The following is an 18,050-nucleotide window of genomic DNA, read 5'->3' as shown; positions in this document are numbered from 1 at the left end:
TCTTTAAAGAAAACATCAAAAGTTCAGCGTAAGCCAGCGTTTTACATACATTTTGATACGTTGCCATTGCTGGCTAAAATGTCAACGTGTGACTGGGCCTTTACGGTGGTTACCATTTGCCTGCAGGCTGTCGGCAGCACTGCCTGATCCCACATCCCAATATACACTTTTCTTGCAGCCTTTGGTGACCTCAAACCAGATTTCAAGTTTTTGGCCGAGAGGTACCACGGTTTGGCCGTGAAAGAAAGAGTAACATACAAACACACAAACAAATGCAGAAACACTTGAAAATATTCATAAGATACAGAAAGACAGATTTGATTTTTCAAATTGTAATAAGTGTTGTTATATCCTGAAGAGTTCATGGAAATCCCTCGAAAGTGTTTTTGATTTCATATTACAATGATCTACTTTGTTATCACATCTCAAGCAATAAATTTCTTCCTGGACTCTTAGTTTTGCACCCCACAGTGTGACTCATTCACAATTCAATCGATGAATACGTTTCAATACACAATCTAACATGGACAGCAATGTAATTTTCTTTTATCAATTTACAGTAGTAATCGTAACCAGAAAAGAAAAAAAAACTGAATTCAATCTCAGAGCAAAATGGCACAATGGCAACGTTATGCCTGGCAGGGGAAGTGAACGACAAATCAAGGCAGCTTGAAGCAAAGATATAAAATAATAAATCAAGCATCTCATCCAAAATTTCAAACAGGAGGACAGAGCGGTTTCTTACATGTCCTATGTGTGCGACATGTTCTGACACTCAGCACGTACACTTGCCAAGCTTTTCGCAGAAGGAAGAGACTTCTGCTCCTTTACAAACAAACTGCACGTCATGCTTAATGGCGTCCTTTCTTATCGCTTCTTCTGACAGTTGGTGCTCCTGAAGGAAGTGACCAAGATGCGACACTTTTCTTCTGCTTTTCATCAACCACCTTTGATCTTCTTTTCCATGCATGGTTTTTTATGATTCAGGAAGCTCTTTTACCTCCACTATGTGGTTCAGAATTTTGCAATGGTGACATAAATCACAAAAATCAACACAGCACATGGGGTTTTTCAAAAAAAAAAAAAACCATAGCATTTAAACCTGGGGTTATGGCTTCATGAGATAAGTGCTCTGGATTGTAAAACAAGCTGAACCCAAAATCTTCAGACATTCCTGACAACAGAACCCTTTCGTATTTCTCACCCTGGGGTCAAACATGATGTAACTAGATCTCTATCCACCATTCTGAAGATGAAATTTTGTTTGACCTTTTGAAGCAAAGAACATCCTTGCTGCGTCTCATAAGAATGACTGCCTGGCACATTATTGTGATTTCCTGTGAATGAAGCTTGATAGATTAGTTTCTTGAAGTCTTGGGCAAGGTCATGTGCCGTCAGTATTTATTTTATCCCAGTTTTGTAAATTTACCGTCATTGTCACATCCTTCTTTCGAACCAGTGATATTCATCGAGAACCCATATGTTTTTTTTTTTCATTGCCTCTTCACAAGTCCAACCAATTTGATCAGCTCATTTTTCGCTCCTTACATTTCATTTCATGGAACATTCTTCCTCACTTTAATCAATCCTGCTGTTCCTTAGTCATCAATGAAGACCCATGTCACCCTAAAACCACATCCCATTTTAGCTTGCTAACCTTTTGTAATTCTCCCGAGGGAACTTCCCATAATTTCCCGTCTAACCTTCTGACGGTCACACGCCGTCCCTTCCTTTCTTTTCTCAAGTCTTTTTGTAACCCGCCTTTCAGAGGTGTTCCATAGGCCCTAACACTTGTGTCCATACAAAAGACTCGAGCAGAGCGAGACTTTAACTCTGCAATTAGAAGGAAATTGTATTTTGGAACGTTGGTGCAAACCTGCAAGTCCAGTAAGCATTTGCAATTACGGATTACATGCAAGTGCTTAACTCTGGCCTATTCCGGAGGATTAAAAATCACTTTTTCATTGCAATTCTATTATTGTTTCTGGAATAGCCTTATCATTTGCACAGGAATTCTTCCCCTGTTGTAATTAAACTATCTTCAAATCAGGAAAAGCCTTGAGAAAGGGGCAGCAAGTGTCAACAGCAGGAGGGTATAAATTATGAATTGTTTGCACGTATTAAGAATTAGAGTCCCAAGCGTGCGAGGGTTTTCACAGAACCAATAAGCCAGATGTTTGCTGTGCCAGACCGATGTGCACGACCAAAAATATTCTGAGAACGATGAACGTTTTGGGATTGAATGGATAGGATGAATCATGCAAAATGGAATGCGTTCATGTCGCACCTTTAGTGCACACGGAAAGATCTGCAGCGAAATGAAAAGCGAATGCAATCAACAAAATGCAAGCTGCGTTGATGTCAGATTCAAGGTGATGCTCACGTGGGCACATGCGATCCTTCACCGACATTGCCGAGAACGCGGGACACCGGCCATACATCAAAGCCACCACAGTGTGAGCCGCTAATGCATTTTGTGGCCTTTTCCCTTCCTGGACCGGGTTTATCGATAGCTCAACGACGTGTCTCCACAATCTCTCAAGACACTTTGTTGCTGCTGCCGATGATCGAAACGTGAAAAAGTACCAATGATAATTCAAAGGACTGAAGAAAGGGAACTTGGTCTTTTTGGGATATTCTGAGGTCAGAAAAGTATTTGCCTTTTAATTGTATTCATTGTTAACAAAGCGACCACATTAATTTCATTGGTACAGTGGTAATGCAAAGCAGTGAGTGCTTGTGCATCACATTTTGGTTTTCTTGATGACACCACCATATAACATCCCTCTTGATTACCCAATGATGCATCTGCAGAAACGGTTCTTTGAAACTAGCTAAAAAATGGCCAAATTATGGTGACGCTAACCTCGCAGTTTTGTGCATTTTCCAAACATCAAACAAGTAATGATACAGCAGCTGAGAAAGTGAACCTGAAAAGGTGGCCACCTGAAACAGGACGTGCAAGAACGTGTGTTGGGCCACCATCTGCATGGCTTTGATGGAAGGAATGCATGGTAAAATAAAATAAAAATACACGATAAAAATAGGAAATATACCTCGTGGGACCCTCATCCACCTCACTCTCTGTGGAACTGGAGATATGGCATCAGGTAATGATTAATATACAATTTTTCTTTCTGTTATCTCCGTTCATACCCCATAGCAGTTTTCAAACAATCTGTTCATCCATCAATCCATTGGGCCCACACTCTGTGCAGAGTGTTGGTGCTGCCTAAGCAGACTCCTTGGCTATAGGGCACAATCCTGGACGGGTCGCCACTCCGACACAGGATACCAGCATGCTGGCACTCATTTTGCCAACCTCAGAAGGATGACAGGCAGAGTCAACCCCACCTGGTATTAATTCAACAGCAAAGTGGGATTTGAACTCAGGATGCTAAGATCCCAAGCCCACCACCCTAACCATTAAGCCAACACCAGGTACAACAATCTGTTGCACAATGAAAAATGAGATATCTTCTTTGGCTCATCATTTTGAAAATGGAAAGAAAGGTGTGTCAAGTAAAGGTGCACATAGTTAATTATGATGACAAGGAAGGCTCAGCACAACGTTTCAGCCACAGTAACCTTCATCAGGCATAAAACTGTGACCAAAACGTCTGGTTGAGATTTGTTGCAGTCGTTTGGAACTTGTTTGAAAGCAAACACGACTAAAATGCATTAATTTGTCTTGCTTCCAACCTGGTCTGCAGTCTTCGTGAATTTAACTCGAGCGGAGTCGATGGCACGTCATCGCAAATCCCCATGCTTACCACCTAAAGCAGAGTTTAAAGGTGGTAAAAGGTTCCACCAGGAATGACCCAATATCAAATCCTAAGTTTAAATTTTTCTTTCCTGTTTTACCGCCTGTGACCCTTCGTTCCCCTCCTGCGGCATGAATTGGGAGTAAACTCCAAACAATCGTTACATATTTCATGCGTCTTCCAATGTTGATTACGTGTACAAAGTTTCGTTTAAAAAGGTTTTAAAATGTGCCCATCATTGCATTTTTCGGTATTTGACATTTTGACCACGCCCCAGGGGGTGCAGCCAAAGATGTGACTGCGCTTGCACCTTCTTGCCATGCGGTGATCAAAAGTACCAACTTTAGTGACTTTCTACCCAACCGTTTCGGAGGATATTGCGAGACGAACGGACAGATGGAGCCAATTATAATATCCTCCAATTTTATTTTTTTTCATAAAGCGTGGAGATAATAATTCATAACTACAAAATAAAAATTTAAATATTCTTCATGATCTATAACTGATGTGATAGCCTGATTAAGAGGTCATATCAGAGACACAATATTGAGTGAGGAACTGATATGTAGCTTTTAGTAAAAAAAAAATATTATTTAAATATCATAATTCATTACCTTCGTCGTCCATTGAGGGCACATTCTGTTCGGCTAAACAAAGAATGAGAAAAGGGTAATGGTAGGGTGGGGGGGGCAGAGAGGGAAGGAAATCATTAAAAATTCCATGTAGTCAATTAAGTACAAGCAATGAACCTTTGCTTTCAAGATGCAACTGTGATTGGGGATTTAAGGGGTTTACATTATATACGGCAGTACTATAGGCGTTTCCAAGTCAAACAACCTAAAAGTATACTCTCTAAAGGCCAGCGTGTCCTTCCGTCACATACATTTGCTGAAATATTTCAGCGGGAGGACATTAGCAATCGTTGAAAGAAAAGCGAGTCCATTCTATGGGTCCACTGAGGTGTGTCTGTGTCTGTGTCTGTGTCTGTGTCTGTGTCTCTGTCTCTGTCTCTGTCTGTCTCTCTCTTTCTCTCCAGCGCAACAGCCCCACCATACACATTCACTCCATATGGAAGTTCACAGCCTAAAGCTGAGCACAGGAAAGGATAAGTGGCTGACCAGGTTTAATGTCATGAAACATTGATGCCTGTGTATTATTGATGAGCTGTGGAAATAAATATAATAATGAAGGGCAGTTGAGGTTCCACGCAAGGGAGGTAATTATATGTCCACTGCAGACTGAAAAAGAGCAGGCAATCCATCTCACCAATGCAATGGTATTCTGGTACCAACAAAATCAGTTGGATGGTTTTTGGAGCATTCCTCGTAAAAGGTGTTATCTAACATCGAACCTTATGGGTCAGAGATTTTTAATTTTTTTTTAGCACAGACTCACGTGTTCCAAGTGATGGTGCCAGACACTTTGTGCATCTCCCCAAGGGTGGCAAGCAGCAACGATGATTTTCCACAACCAACCTGTCCCACAACCATGGTGAGCTGTCCTGCATGGAAATCCCATGGATGTATCATGTGCCACACTCTGAACTCTGGATGAATGGAACCCCTCATCGGGGGTCTTATGCATATTACACATGCAAAGGACACCTCAACTCCTTTGATCCTCGCTTCTCCCTTCTATGGAACCCCCTTCTAAAGGCTGTTACCTACCACTCTTCCCTCCAGGGTTTGAAGCAGGCAATGCACTTCCACCTCTTGCCATCCCTCATCCTGACCCATGATCTTTATTACCCCCATTAATTCTTCATAACCAAACCCACTCACTCACTTGTTAGTTTCAGAACAGGAAAGGAAGAGAGAGAATGTTAGGTTGTATTTCCATTCCCATTCTCTCTTCCTTTCCTGTTCCTTTATGCCCTTGCTGGTTGTGGCCAACATGTGACTTTCAAAATAATGTATGAATCCTAAAAGAGGCCTTTCGTGTGTGTGTGTGTGTGTGTGTGTGTGTGTGTGTGTGTGTGTGTGTGTGTGTGTGTGTGTGTGTGTGTGTGTGTGTGTGTGTGTGTGTGTGTGTGTGTGTGTGTGTGTGTGTGTGTGTGTGTGCTTTCAGTGATTCGGTTCTGCTCAGAGGGCACTTTTAACCTGCCATTGTTCATGTGAAATCTGTAAATGAAATAGTCTTTTAAACCTAATTTCCAACAGTCAGACGAGAGTAGTAATTTCAAGATAGTAAACCATAAATGTTCTGTTTCTGAATGAAAATCAGACAGGAATATAGATATGAGAAATATTCGTGGATGAGATGAGTCGGATTCATACCATTTCCTATTAATACAATTAGCTTGCGGTGGCAGTGCCAATAGTGTACACGCGCAAACACACACACACACACACACACACACACACACACACACACACACACACACACACACACACGATATATATATATATATATATATATATATATATATATATATATATATATATATATATAAATATTGTGACATCCACGGGACTTGAACAGTCCCGCCAACGTAGAATGAGCCGAAACGATGGAGGCGGTTTATTTATTTATAACCCAAACATGGCGGTTCTAATCGCTCTACCGCAAACGGGACGAGGAAGGTGGCACGAGTCGCTTTTCACTGAGTTGATGATGTTTATACTTTTTTATTATTATCAGAAATAACAAGACTCGGCAAGAAGAGGGATCCGGGGCGATTCGACGGGATGGTGTGGGATCGGGCGTGGGGAAAAACACAGACAATTCCAATGAATATACAGTTCTCAATCCCTCTAAGGCACCAAGCACACACACACACACACACACACACACACACACACACACACACACACACACACACACACACACACACACACACACACACACACAGACACACACACACACACACACACACACACACAAAACGTAGCTATTTCTGGTGGCCAGGCTGGACCGTGGTGTGGACGCAACTGTCCCTGGATCGGCGCCGGACGAGCTGGCCTTGCTCTCGTCAGGGGGGCAGAAGAAACCGCGGTGCTGTCGACCTCCTGGTCCTGGCCTAAGTCCGCCCACAGCCGCCAGGGAACCAGCTCCGGCGCCAAGCCGCGAGCAGGAGAGGGAGGCAGGTCCGCCTGCCGCCCGACCCCGCACTCCGAGTCAGCAGAACCCCAGAGCCAACCAAAGCGAGGCACGAGGCTCGGCAAGGCTCCCAGACACGATCAAGAACACGATCGATTCAGCACAACCACAAGGACACTCCCTGCCGCCACAGCTTCCACACCAAAAAAACCACGATCTTTAGGTTGTAATCTTCTTCCTCTTCCTTTTCGACCCCGAACAGAACCTTTTTATCCTTCTGTCCTCGTCACTTCAATCGAGCCGTTTATTGGCCCACCGCCATCGCCTTCCGCCAATCGTGATCACGGGGTGGAGCCATCTGCTGCACTGTCCTGTGACGTCACGGCCAGTCTCCAGAGAATACCAAAAAGGGGTTTACGCAGACACACTTACCCTATCCCGTGTCCCTATCTAATTACGTGACAATTATCATCTCCCCCTTGAAGAAATGAACATTTACTAGACAACTTATCACCACTGAATTGTTACTTATTACATCGAGATCCTGGTAAACTCGAACAGCATGGCATACCTAATTAAACATCCTAATTACCCTTTGAATGCATACCCCCCCCCCTCAAACGTAACACTGCCCCCTCCTCTGGTACCGCAGCTCCTGCAAGGTATATCACAGGCGCTACCATACCAGCCTTAACACTTACTGACTCACACCTAATTAACCTAACGAAATAAAGTAGGAGGGGCAATGGGCAGCGAGTCGCAACAAACTTACCTATCCTGCTTAATGTACTACCCCCTTATGGCCTTATCCTCGCCTAAACAATCATTCGTTTTTTTTATTTATATTTTATCACATGAGAGCACTGAGCGAAGTTGCACTCCATCCTCCGGATCATCACTCTTGCCCAGCACTCTTCCAGTGATCTGGGGAGGGAAGACAAAAGGTTCCACAAAAACACAACACTTATACTTTACATTCCTACTCTAAGCCTTAACGACACTATTCACAGGATATTTACACTTGACCGCCTCCCCCAGTGGATGCTAATAGACCCAGCGTTACCTGGGGAGCCAATTTTCAAATTTGCTTGCCCCAAAATTATGCGGACATCATGCCCTTGCTGCACATGTCAAGTTGTGCGGGATCGAGTGGGACTCACACATCTTCACAACACTCACACCATGGTCATCATCACATTTCTAGGTCATGGTCCTCATTTTAATCATGCAGGCTGAATCCCGTCGTGGCCGTGGGGTGGGTTACCACAAGATGATGGGGGCATCTCAGGTGCAACCATGCCCACAGGTAAGCTTTAGTCCAACCCGGACGTTTCTCCGCCCCGCTCCCTTTGATTCCCTCCCCCTTGGTAGCCATCAGCTCTAATCCCGTACAACACTCTGGAAGGGGTCTCACTGGCTCCTCTGGCCTTCCTGGGTCGCCAAGGTCCTACCCGCCTTGGTCGCCCAACCAGACCCTCTCCCAGCTGCCTCCAGACACTGTCACCATTAGCCACCAGGTGGTGAATCTCCTTGAAGGGGGTCGCAATTCACGCTCACCGTGAGCTTCAGCAATCCCTGTGGACAAGCACATCATCCCCACCCACAAAACCCACATGACTCCCCCACCCCATCGGCCTTACATGTGACACCTGCATTTCTAACACTTCACCGACCATGACCTTCCCTGTTACCACACCATGCCCAATAAAAAAAACAATGTGTGCACCATACATTTCACTTCTTCACTTAAAACAACTCACACAGCACTTCTCACCCGATCCACGCACCAGCCATTGGACAGCCACTCGTGCCCGCTTTGTTTCCAATTACCCACTGTCCCGATTGTCGCTCTAAAACCCAGCAGAACTCACAAACCCATGCCAATTTTCCCACAATTCATTTTTTTTTCACCAAAGGAGGGCACTTCGCCACAATCTCAGCAGCCGAGCATGGCCGTATATGCTCAGCCCAATCTAGTCTCCCCGACCCCCGACAGTGATCTCCGGACCCGACCTATGAAAGGGCATCGAGGATAGACCTGGCGGTTCAGCAGGAGGATTCACCCTCTCCGAGTCTAAAAGTCTAATGGAGGGTCCCTCCATCGCCGGGTACCGGCAATATCGTTGCATGTGTCCTCTTCGCCCGCACCGGAAACAACTCCCCATAAAAGGCCCCCGTGGGTATCTGTGTAATGTCTCTTCCGGTTCCGGACCCCCTCGGCCATAATTGAATTGCTCTATTGGCTGGGCTGGACCCCGCCGCTTTGGCACACCAACTACCGAATTACCCCTTATCAAACTTAACAGTTTCTGGCAAATTTCCTGAAACATTTGGGTAATGCCAATTTCTCCCAGCCCCCCTCCCTGATCCTGGATCTCCGCCTGTCGGATCGTCACCGATGGCCTCTCTGGAACCCGACCCGGCCGACTCCACGAGGCCAGCCTGGCCGCGCACTCGGCCGCTCGGTGAACGGTGGGTGGATCCTCTAACTCCACTAGCGCTCGGACCTCAGGGTCAGGAAGAGCAGCTAAAAATTTCTCGAGTGCCAGTCTGTCCCACGCCTCCACTGTAAGGTCCCGATACGCGATCCTGACTGATTGGAAAATGTCCTGTGCCAGCTCCTGCACTGTCTCACCCGGCTTTAATCTGCGGTGCTGGAGCTGGGCCCGCACCAGATCACAGTTTGCTGCAAACCCAAACCGACGGCTCAACGCCTCGCAAATGTGGGAGCTGGTCAACATCCCCTCCGCGATCACGTTTAACACATCTGCGGCTGGTCCCCGCAACGTTGCCACCAAATTCCCTGTACGTTTCTGCTCATTCCACCCGTTTAGTCGGGAAATGCACTCAAATTGCGTCAGAAAAGCTTCAACGCTCCCTGACCCATCGAAATTTACCAGGGGGATCACCTTTACGGTGGCCTGCTTCCCAGTTTCTCCCTTGTCCGAATCCAGCCCAGGGATCAAACACCCTTGTGGCTGCGTATCCAATTTCGGAGCCCACTGTGGCCAAAGACGTTTTGTGGTGAGGGTCTCATGGGTCAATTTTGCCTCCTGTTCCAAACGTTGAATGAACCGATTCACCTCTTCCCGCAGGATCTTCTGGGCCCGCACAACCTCCTCCAAGGCTCCGTCGCGAGTTTGTAGCTGCTGCTCAACCAACCCGGACACTCTACTTACAAAAGACGGCTCTACCAGGCCTTTATCCAAGACTTCATCTTGGCTCATAATTTTATCTTGTTCATCCAAACGAGCCTCCAATCCTTTTACCTCCTCCGCCAAATTCATCCCTTGCTTCCTCAGCTCTCCCCACTCTTCAACTTGCAGCTGCATACGAGCATCCACACAGGCACGATGACGTTCCAGGCTTTCATCCACTTTATCAACCCGAATGTTCGTTGCATCAATTTTATCTACCAATTTTTTCCGTATAATTTCCCCCTCCAATGTAATTTCTACCTTTGTTTCCTCCAATCTATCCTCGAATTTACTTTGTATTTCTCCCAATTTAACATCCACACACTCCTGCATCTCAGTTTTCATTTTCTCCATCTTTTCCCCCAATTCATCCCTCATTAAATCAATCCGTGCACCCAACTGTACCCCCATTACCCCCAATTGATCTGTCATTTCTGCCCTCTGTGTCACGAATTGATTTTCCATTTGTGCCGTCATTTCTGCCCTCTGTGCCGTCATTTCTGCCCTCTGTGTCACGAATTGATTTTCCATTTGTGCCGTCATTTCTGCCCTCTGTGTCACAAATTGATTTTCCATTTGTGCCGTCATTTCTGCCCTCTGTGTCACGAATTGATTTGCCATTTGTACCGTCATGTCCCCTATTAAACGTTCCAACAGTGTCTGGATCGTCATCGCACCGGTTTCCGGCACTGCCGGCCCCGTTACGGGCGATGAAGCACGGTCCACGCTCGGAATGGGGGAGGTTCCAACCCTACCCCCGTCTCTCCCCTCTTCCCCCGACTCGCTGCCAGACACGTGGCCTTCCTCCTCAAACATCTGCACATCCGCCATGGTTCAGAAGTCCCGTTTGCCGCCAATTAATTTAAATTTGAAAAATCCCGCCAAAATTTTCCCGCGCTCGCGCGCTTTTCTGTAGTAGTTTTACATTCCAATTCGTGGAGAGATTTTAATCTTGGTATATTCTCCCGATACCAAATATAATTTCGAGGGGTTCGAACATCCCACTTCTGACACCAATGTGACGTCCACGGGACTTGAACAGTCCCGCCAACGTAGAATGAGCCGAAACGATGGAGGCGGTTTATTTATTTATAACCCAAATATGGCGGTTCTAATCGCTCTACCGCAAACGGGACGAGGAAGGTGGCACGAGTCGCTTTTCACTGAGTTGATGATGTTTATTCTTTTTTATTATTATCAGAAATAACAAGACTCGGCAAGAAGAGGGATCCGGGGCGATTCGACGGGATGGTGTGGGATCGGGCGTGGGGAAAAACACAGACAATTCCAATGAATATACAGTTCTCAATCCCTCTAAGGCGCCAAGCACACACACACACACACACACACACACACACACACACACACACACACACACACACACACACACACACACACACACACACACACACATACACAAAACGTAGCTATTTCTGGTGGCCAGGCTGGACCGTGGTGTGGACGCAACTGTCCCTGGATCGGCGCCGGACGAGCTGGCCTTGCTCTCGTCAGGGGGGCAGGAGAAACCGCGGTGCTGTTGACCTCCTGGTCCTAGCCCAAGTTCGCCCACAGCCGCCAGGGAACCAGCTCCGGCGCCAAGCCGCGAGCAGGAGAGGGAGGCAGGTCCGCCCGCCGCCCGACCCCGCACTCCGAGTCAGCAGAACCCCAGAGCCAACCAAAGCGAGGCACGAGGCTCGGCAAGGCTCCCAGACACGATCAAGAACACGATCGATTCAGCACAATCACAAGGACACTCTCTGCCGCCACAGCTTCCACACCAAAAAAACCACGATCTTTTGGTTGTAATCTTCTTCCTCTTCCTTTTCGACCCCGAACAGAACCTTTTTATCCTTCTGTCCTCGTCACTTCAATTGAGCCGTTTATTGGCCCACCGCCATCGCCTTCCGCCAATCGTGATCACGGGGCGGAGCCATACGCTGCACTGTCCTGTGACGTCACGGCCAGTCTCCAGAGAATACCAAAAAGGGGTTTACGCAGACACACTTACCCTATCCCGTGTCCCTATCTAATTACGTGACAATTATCATCTCCCCCTTGAAGAAATGAACATTTACTAGACAACTTATCACCACTGAATTGCTACTTATTACATCGAGATCCTGGTAAACTCGAACAGCATGGCATACCTAATTAAACATCCTAATTACCCTTTGAATGCATACCCCCCCCTCAAACGTAACAATATATATATATATATATACATATATATATATATATATATATATACATATATTTATATATATATATATATATATATATATATATATATATATATATATATATATGTATACATACATGTACGTGTGTATGTGTATGTTTACATACACACATATATACACATACACACACACACACACACACACACACACACACACACACACACACACAATACATTGCCAAAAGTATGTGGACATCTGCTCGTCCAACATCTCATTCCAAAATCATGGGTATTAATGTGGAGTCGGTCTCCCTTTGCTGCTATAACAACCTCAACTCTTCTGGGAAAGCTTTCCAGGAGATGTTGGAACATTGCTGCGGGGATTTGCTTCCATTCAGCCACAAGAGCTTTGGTAAGGTTGGGCACTGATTTTGCACCATTACATCTGGTTCGCAGTCGGCGTTCCAATTTATCCCAAAGGTGTTTGATGAGGTTGAGGTCAGGGCTTTATGCACGGGGGCATTGTCGTGCTGAAACAGGAAAGCACCTTCCCCAAACTGTTGCCACAAAGATGGAAGCACAGAATCATCTAGAATGTCATTCCATGCTGTATTGTTAAGATTTCCCTTCACTAGAACTAATATAAGGGGTCTATCCCAAACCATGAAAAACAGCCCCAGACCATTATTCCTCCTCCATCAAACTTTACAGGTGGCACAATGCATTTGGGCAGGTGGCGTTCTCCTGGTATCAGCCAAACCAGATTTGTCCGTCGGACTGCCAGATGGTGAAGCGTGATTCATCACTCCAGAGAACACGTTTCCACTACTCCAGAGTCTAATGGTGGTGAGCTTTACACCACTCCAACCGACACTTGGCATTGCACATGGTGATCTTAGGCTTGTGTGTGGCTGCTCGTCCATGGAAACCCATTTCATTCAGCTCTCAATGAACAGTGCTTGTGCTGACGTTGCTTCCAGAGCCAGTTTGAAACTCAGTCGTGATTGTTGCAACAGATGACAGACGATTTTTTCATGCTACGCACTTCAGCACTCAGCGGTCCCGTTCTCTGAGCTTGTGTGGCCTATCACTCCGTGGCTGAGCTGTTGTTGCTCCTCGACGTTTCCACTTCACAATAACACCACTTACAGTTAACCGGGGCAGCACTAGCAGGGCAGAAATTTGATTGAACAGACTTGTTGGAAAGGTGGCATTCTATGACGGTGCCACGTTGAAAGTCGCTGAGATCTTCAGTACGGCCTCGTCTACTTCCAATGTTTGTCTATGGAGATTGCATGGTTGTGTGCTCGATTTTATACACCTGTCAGCAATGAGTGAAGCTGAAATAGCTGAATCCACTAATTAGAAGAGGTGTTTGCATACTTTTGGCCATGTAATGGATATACCTTCACTTTATCCCACATTGAATGCACAAAACTTTTTGAAACCCTCAATGGCTGCAGATGCAGAATGGGAAATTCTATTTCCTGAGTGGGTGTTAAGAGAAAGGAGGGCAATGTAAGAAATGAGCGAAGGGATGTATGTGTATGAAGAGTGGGTAGAAAAATGAAGGACGTTTGGCTGAACATATGAGAAGGGCATGTATAGTGTTATGCAGTGTGGGGAGAGGGGGGGTGAATTTGGGTGAAAACATCTGCTATGTTTGCATAATTAATCAATATACATCCTCAAGTGAACCTGATAGTAGTTCTAGCTTGAAAATAAACATGCCCATTTTGTAGTAGATCTTTATAGAGAACATACAAGGTATGAGATAGATACCCTACACTTAAGGCCCTGTCACACCTTCACGTTTTAGCCAGCGTATGCCGACGTATGAAAAATTTGGCTAATACGCTGGCACACGTCGAATACGTTATGGGTAAGTTTTGCATACGTTAAGAGCACGCTGAAGCACGCTGGCATACGTCGTAGTACGCCGAGCTCATCGACAAATTTTAAGCATGCTCAAAATTTTCCGACATGCTTGGCGTATGACTCACAAGTTCCGCTACACTGGCCATAAGTTGTAGGCACGTTATGCGATCGTTGACACACGTCGACACACGTTACTTGTAAGTTACTCATAAGTCGAAACACGTCGAGGTAATGTTTAGTGTACCCGAAACTTATTTCTAACCTATGAGTAACGTGCTTTGAACCTATGTGTAACGTATCTCCAACGCATATTGACGTATGAAGACGTATTTGACATCTTCCGGACGACAACAGAACTGACTGAACATGTTTCTAACTTACAGCTACCGTATAATGGCGTATTGGCAGCGTTTAGGGGAATTGGTATATAAAAATGGGGTTCACAGGAGGAACCTGTCAGTGTTCCAGACTCCATGTTGAGTAGATGTCCATGTCAGTAGTTTCAGTAGTAGTAGTAGTAGTAGGTCCATGTCAGTAGTAGTAGGTGAGCGTGATGGGGAGGGTGTGGGTCATGATGGATCCTCCTTGCATCCGCGTCCACGGCCACGGCCAGGAGACTTCTTTGCCGCATTCTTCGAAGTTTTCTTCGGCATGACGGTGATGTTGACACTTCGATGTCTAGTGCGGTTATGATTTGAATCGTCGAGCGGCAGCCTTTTAATAGGCTCCGCCACGTGATCGTCGGCGATACGCTGCCGCGCTATGCATAAGTTAGACTATCGTTGGGCATAGGTTGTGAATGCCGACAACACGCTAAGCATTCGTTGGTATAAGTTATCGAGAAGTTATCGAAACGTTCTGTGTACGTTACTAATACGTTATGCATACGTCCAAATCGTTATGAATATGCCCAAAACTGAAAAAAAACATCAATAGTTCAGCATACGCCAGCGTTTTACATACATTTTGATACATTGCCATACGCTGGCTAAAACGTCAAGGTGTGACAGGGCCCTTACCAAGGCACAATGTTTTGATTTACAGATAGAAGTTCCCTCACAAGAAACTTCACCGCATGAAGAGGCCATTATCACCATCGAGCTTGTGCAATGGTTGCCAACCTATGTTGCTTGTCTGTGCTCCAACCTTTTTTTTTAAATGCTGAGGGTCAAGCAACGAAGCAGCACTCACCATTTAAAAAAATTAATCGTTGGTACGACTCGGACGGGGTTCAAACCACCAACCTCTCACCATGACAACACCGAATCTGGTTAAATGCTCATGAACAGCTAAGTGTGCATCCTATAAATAAGTGAAGGCGACTCGGACACTCAGGTACCGTAAGGGATGCGGATATTGATGTTGGAGAGAGTTGGCACTCCGCTTGTCCAGGCAAAGAACCCATTGGTGACCTGTCAGAGAGGTCAGTGTTAAGGGAGTCTTCCTCAATGATGCACTAATTGAATTGTTTTAATTAAATTTTGTAAATAACGGTAAAGCAACATCGCTCATTGTTGCTGTGCTCATTATCAAATTGTTTATAATGTGGGTATGATTCATTTGAGAACCAAAAGTAAAAATCCACATTTTTTTTTTTGTTCTGTGCAAGCAGACTGATAGGAAATAGTCTCCAGGCTAACCAGCACAGAGTACAAATGTGACCTGCCATTTCAGCACAGCACAGAGGGATATTATATCCAGGCTTTGAACACACCTTGGTTTGAAATTCAACCTCACGTCTCATCTCCCATTAGAGTCTCGTTAATCAAGAGGGTTCTGAACCGTATGCAGGATATCGAGAAACCTGCCTTGACAGCAGGCTCGTCCAAGCGAAGGCTACGAGATCGGTGAAAGTCCAAGCATTCGGGGATGGCCCCACTCCATTTCCCAGGATGTTTACGGTTGATAGCCTTCAGCGGCTGCAGGAGACAGAGAGTTCAACTCAAGGTACGGGTTAGTAATCAACGAGATAAAAGGATCAAAAAGCGTGTTCATTTGGTTTGGAGGTTAAAGATCCATGGAAGTACAATGTGCCTGAGCTGAGCTGAGTTAACCTGACGATCGTAGCACTTGCCCTGTAATATATGCAGTGTCTGTGCGAGCTCGTTTATGAGCACACACGATCGAGCTGCCTTGGACCATCACTTACCAACGCCTCGCAATTGCTTTCAGTAGGCATTTCCCACATGACGCACACCCCTTCTCTTCCAATCTCTTCGCTGTTCAGAAACTCCTGTACCTTTTGAATGCTAAGGAAAGAAACAATTACATAAAATCACAGAATAAATGTAGTGGTCATAAGGTAGAATAAAGAGTCACGTGTGGGGTCATCTTTCTATTACCAGATGTGGGAACTAATTTGAGGGGGGGGGGGGAAACAATATTAAAGTAAGATAAGGGAGGATAGCAGGAGAATGAAAAGGGAATAAAGGGCATGGTGGAAAAGAGCAAGCAGTTTGGAAGAGTAAGGGGAGAGAGGGGTTTGTTTTTAATACAGGTATCGAGGCTCGTGAAAGAGCATAATGACAAGAGGTAATTATGCATGGAGTACCAAGACAAAATGGGGCAAAGGTGAATCGGTGGGACAACAACAAATGGATGTACCACAGTACAAGGACAGGAATTGCTGGTAAAGGGTGGGAATAGGGACTCAGTAGGGTGCAGTAGAGCTGGTTGGCAGCAGAATTTAAATCTTGGTGAGAAGTGCTCGATAAAACGGATTTATGAACTTTATGCAGAGTATGCATGGGTCGGAGGGGGGAGTGTTGGGGTCAGGAAGTGGCCGGGGGGGGGGCAGTGGGTGATGTATTAAAAGATAAAACTTTACAACAACTGCTTATGTAATGAGAAGAGCACTCGGTAGAGCGCATACCTCCACCAGGCTGATTACTTTACATTTTGTATCCCACTGATAGGCCGGATCTGGATTCAGACCTGAACAAAAATCAAATCGGCTTGTTCTTGTCTCCTAACCAACTCATCCACCAAGTTTTGTCCGAATCCGTTCGTACCTTTTGAAATATCGTGCGACATGTCGTTTTAGCCCTGTCTCTCAAAGGTGAAAAATAATTTCAAAAATTCTAGGATCTGGATCAGGATTCAGATCTCCACCAAAATCGAGTCAACTTTTTCCTTGTTACATACCCAACATGCCCACCAAGTTTCGTCCAAATCCGTTCACAACTTTTTGAGATATTTTCTTCACAAACAAAGACAGACAGACAGAGGTGAAAACATAACCTCCATCCACATTCGGTGGTGGAGATAATTAATAAATGTAGCCACTTCGTACTTTTTTCTAACTTCTTTCAAGCTCTGGATTAAGTTAACATTTATCTACTCAGGCCAACAGGCCCTCCCATTTGCTCATGCAGCAACAAGTGAAATCTGACCCGTTGTAAACTCACCTGGCCAGAGCCTTGACGGTGAAACGCACCACGGTGGACAGCAAGAACAGAGGTGTCACGAGGATGTAGAAGAGGGAAAGGGATGCAAACGCGACATAAGGAGTCAGGGTTCCTGGGGATGCATGCGCATGCACCACGAAGGTCTGTGTACACGTACACGCACACACACACGCACGCACGCACGCACGCACGCACACACACACACACACACACACACACACACGTTGATGTCAAAAAAACTCATCTCAGAAAAGCTGTGCACCCAAAGGCACAACAGGGAATATAGAGTAAGTAATCCAGTGGCACATCTGCAAAAGTCTCAATATCCAAGTTCCACAAAACTTCTGGAAACATGTACCAAATGCGATAATTGAGAACAAGTAACGCTCACATAGAAAACAAAGCATTGCGACCGGAGAAAGAATTGAGGTACAAAAAAGAAAAGGAGGCTTCACTAATTGAGGTGTTAATACCAGTGATTTTGCCTAAACAACGCAGAAATAAAGAAAATGACCAAGTACCAAGATCTCAAGAACGAAGTGAAAAGATCCTGAAGAATACCAAAATTGTACCAACGATAGCTGGA

At 45.5% G+C, this 18,050-nt stretch overlaps 1 protein-coding gene across 5 annotated transcripts in view; it reads right to left on the bottom strand.

Moving 5' to 3' along the window:
* The window catches only part of LOC147025782 (ATP-binding cassette sub-family C member 9-like), a 175,192-nt gene that overhangs the window by 71,773 nt on the left and 85,369 nt on the right, over positions 1–18,050 (bottom strand). For 3 of the 5 annotated variants that reach the window (XM_085880568.1, XM_085880569.1, XM_085880571.1), the window contains exons 14-19: positions 17,465–17,607; positions 16,207–16,306; positions 15,866–15,976; positions 15,397–15,469; positions 5,160–5,265; positions 4,379–4,411 (exon numbers count right to left, since the gene is read on the bottom strand). In XM_085880568.1, coding sequence (XP_085736694.1) covers positions 4,379–4,411; positions 5,160–5,265; positions 15,397–15,469; positions 15,866–15,976; positions 16,207–16,306; positions 17,465–17,607 — 566 coding nt within the window. Of the gene's footprint in view, positions 1–3,056; positions 3,093–4,378; positions 4,412–5,159; positions 5,266–15,396; positions 15,470–15,865; positions 15,977–16,206; positions 16,307–17,464; positions 17,608–18,050 lie in introns of all 5 variants that reach the window. The other 2 variants (XM_085880567.1, XM_085880572.1) reach the window with 1 other exon arrangement.

The sequence above is a fragment of the Eptatretus burgeri genome, chromosome 5 (genome assembly GCF_056783735.1).
Source record: "Eptatretus burgeri isolate ZD-2024b chromosome 5, Ebu_testis_v1, whole genome shotgun sequence".
In the NCBI taxonomy this organism is placed as follows: Eukaryota; Metazoa; Chordata; class Myxini; order Myxiniformes; family Myxinidae; genus Eptatretus; species Eptatretus burgeri.
This window is presented reverse-complemented; position numbering and strand designations above follow the sequence as displayed.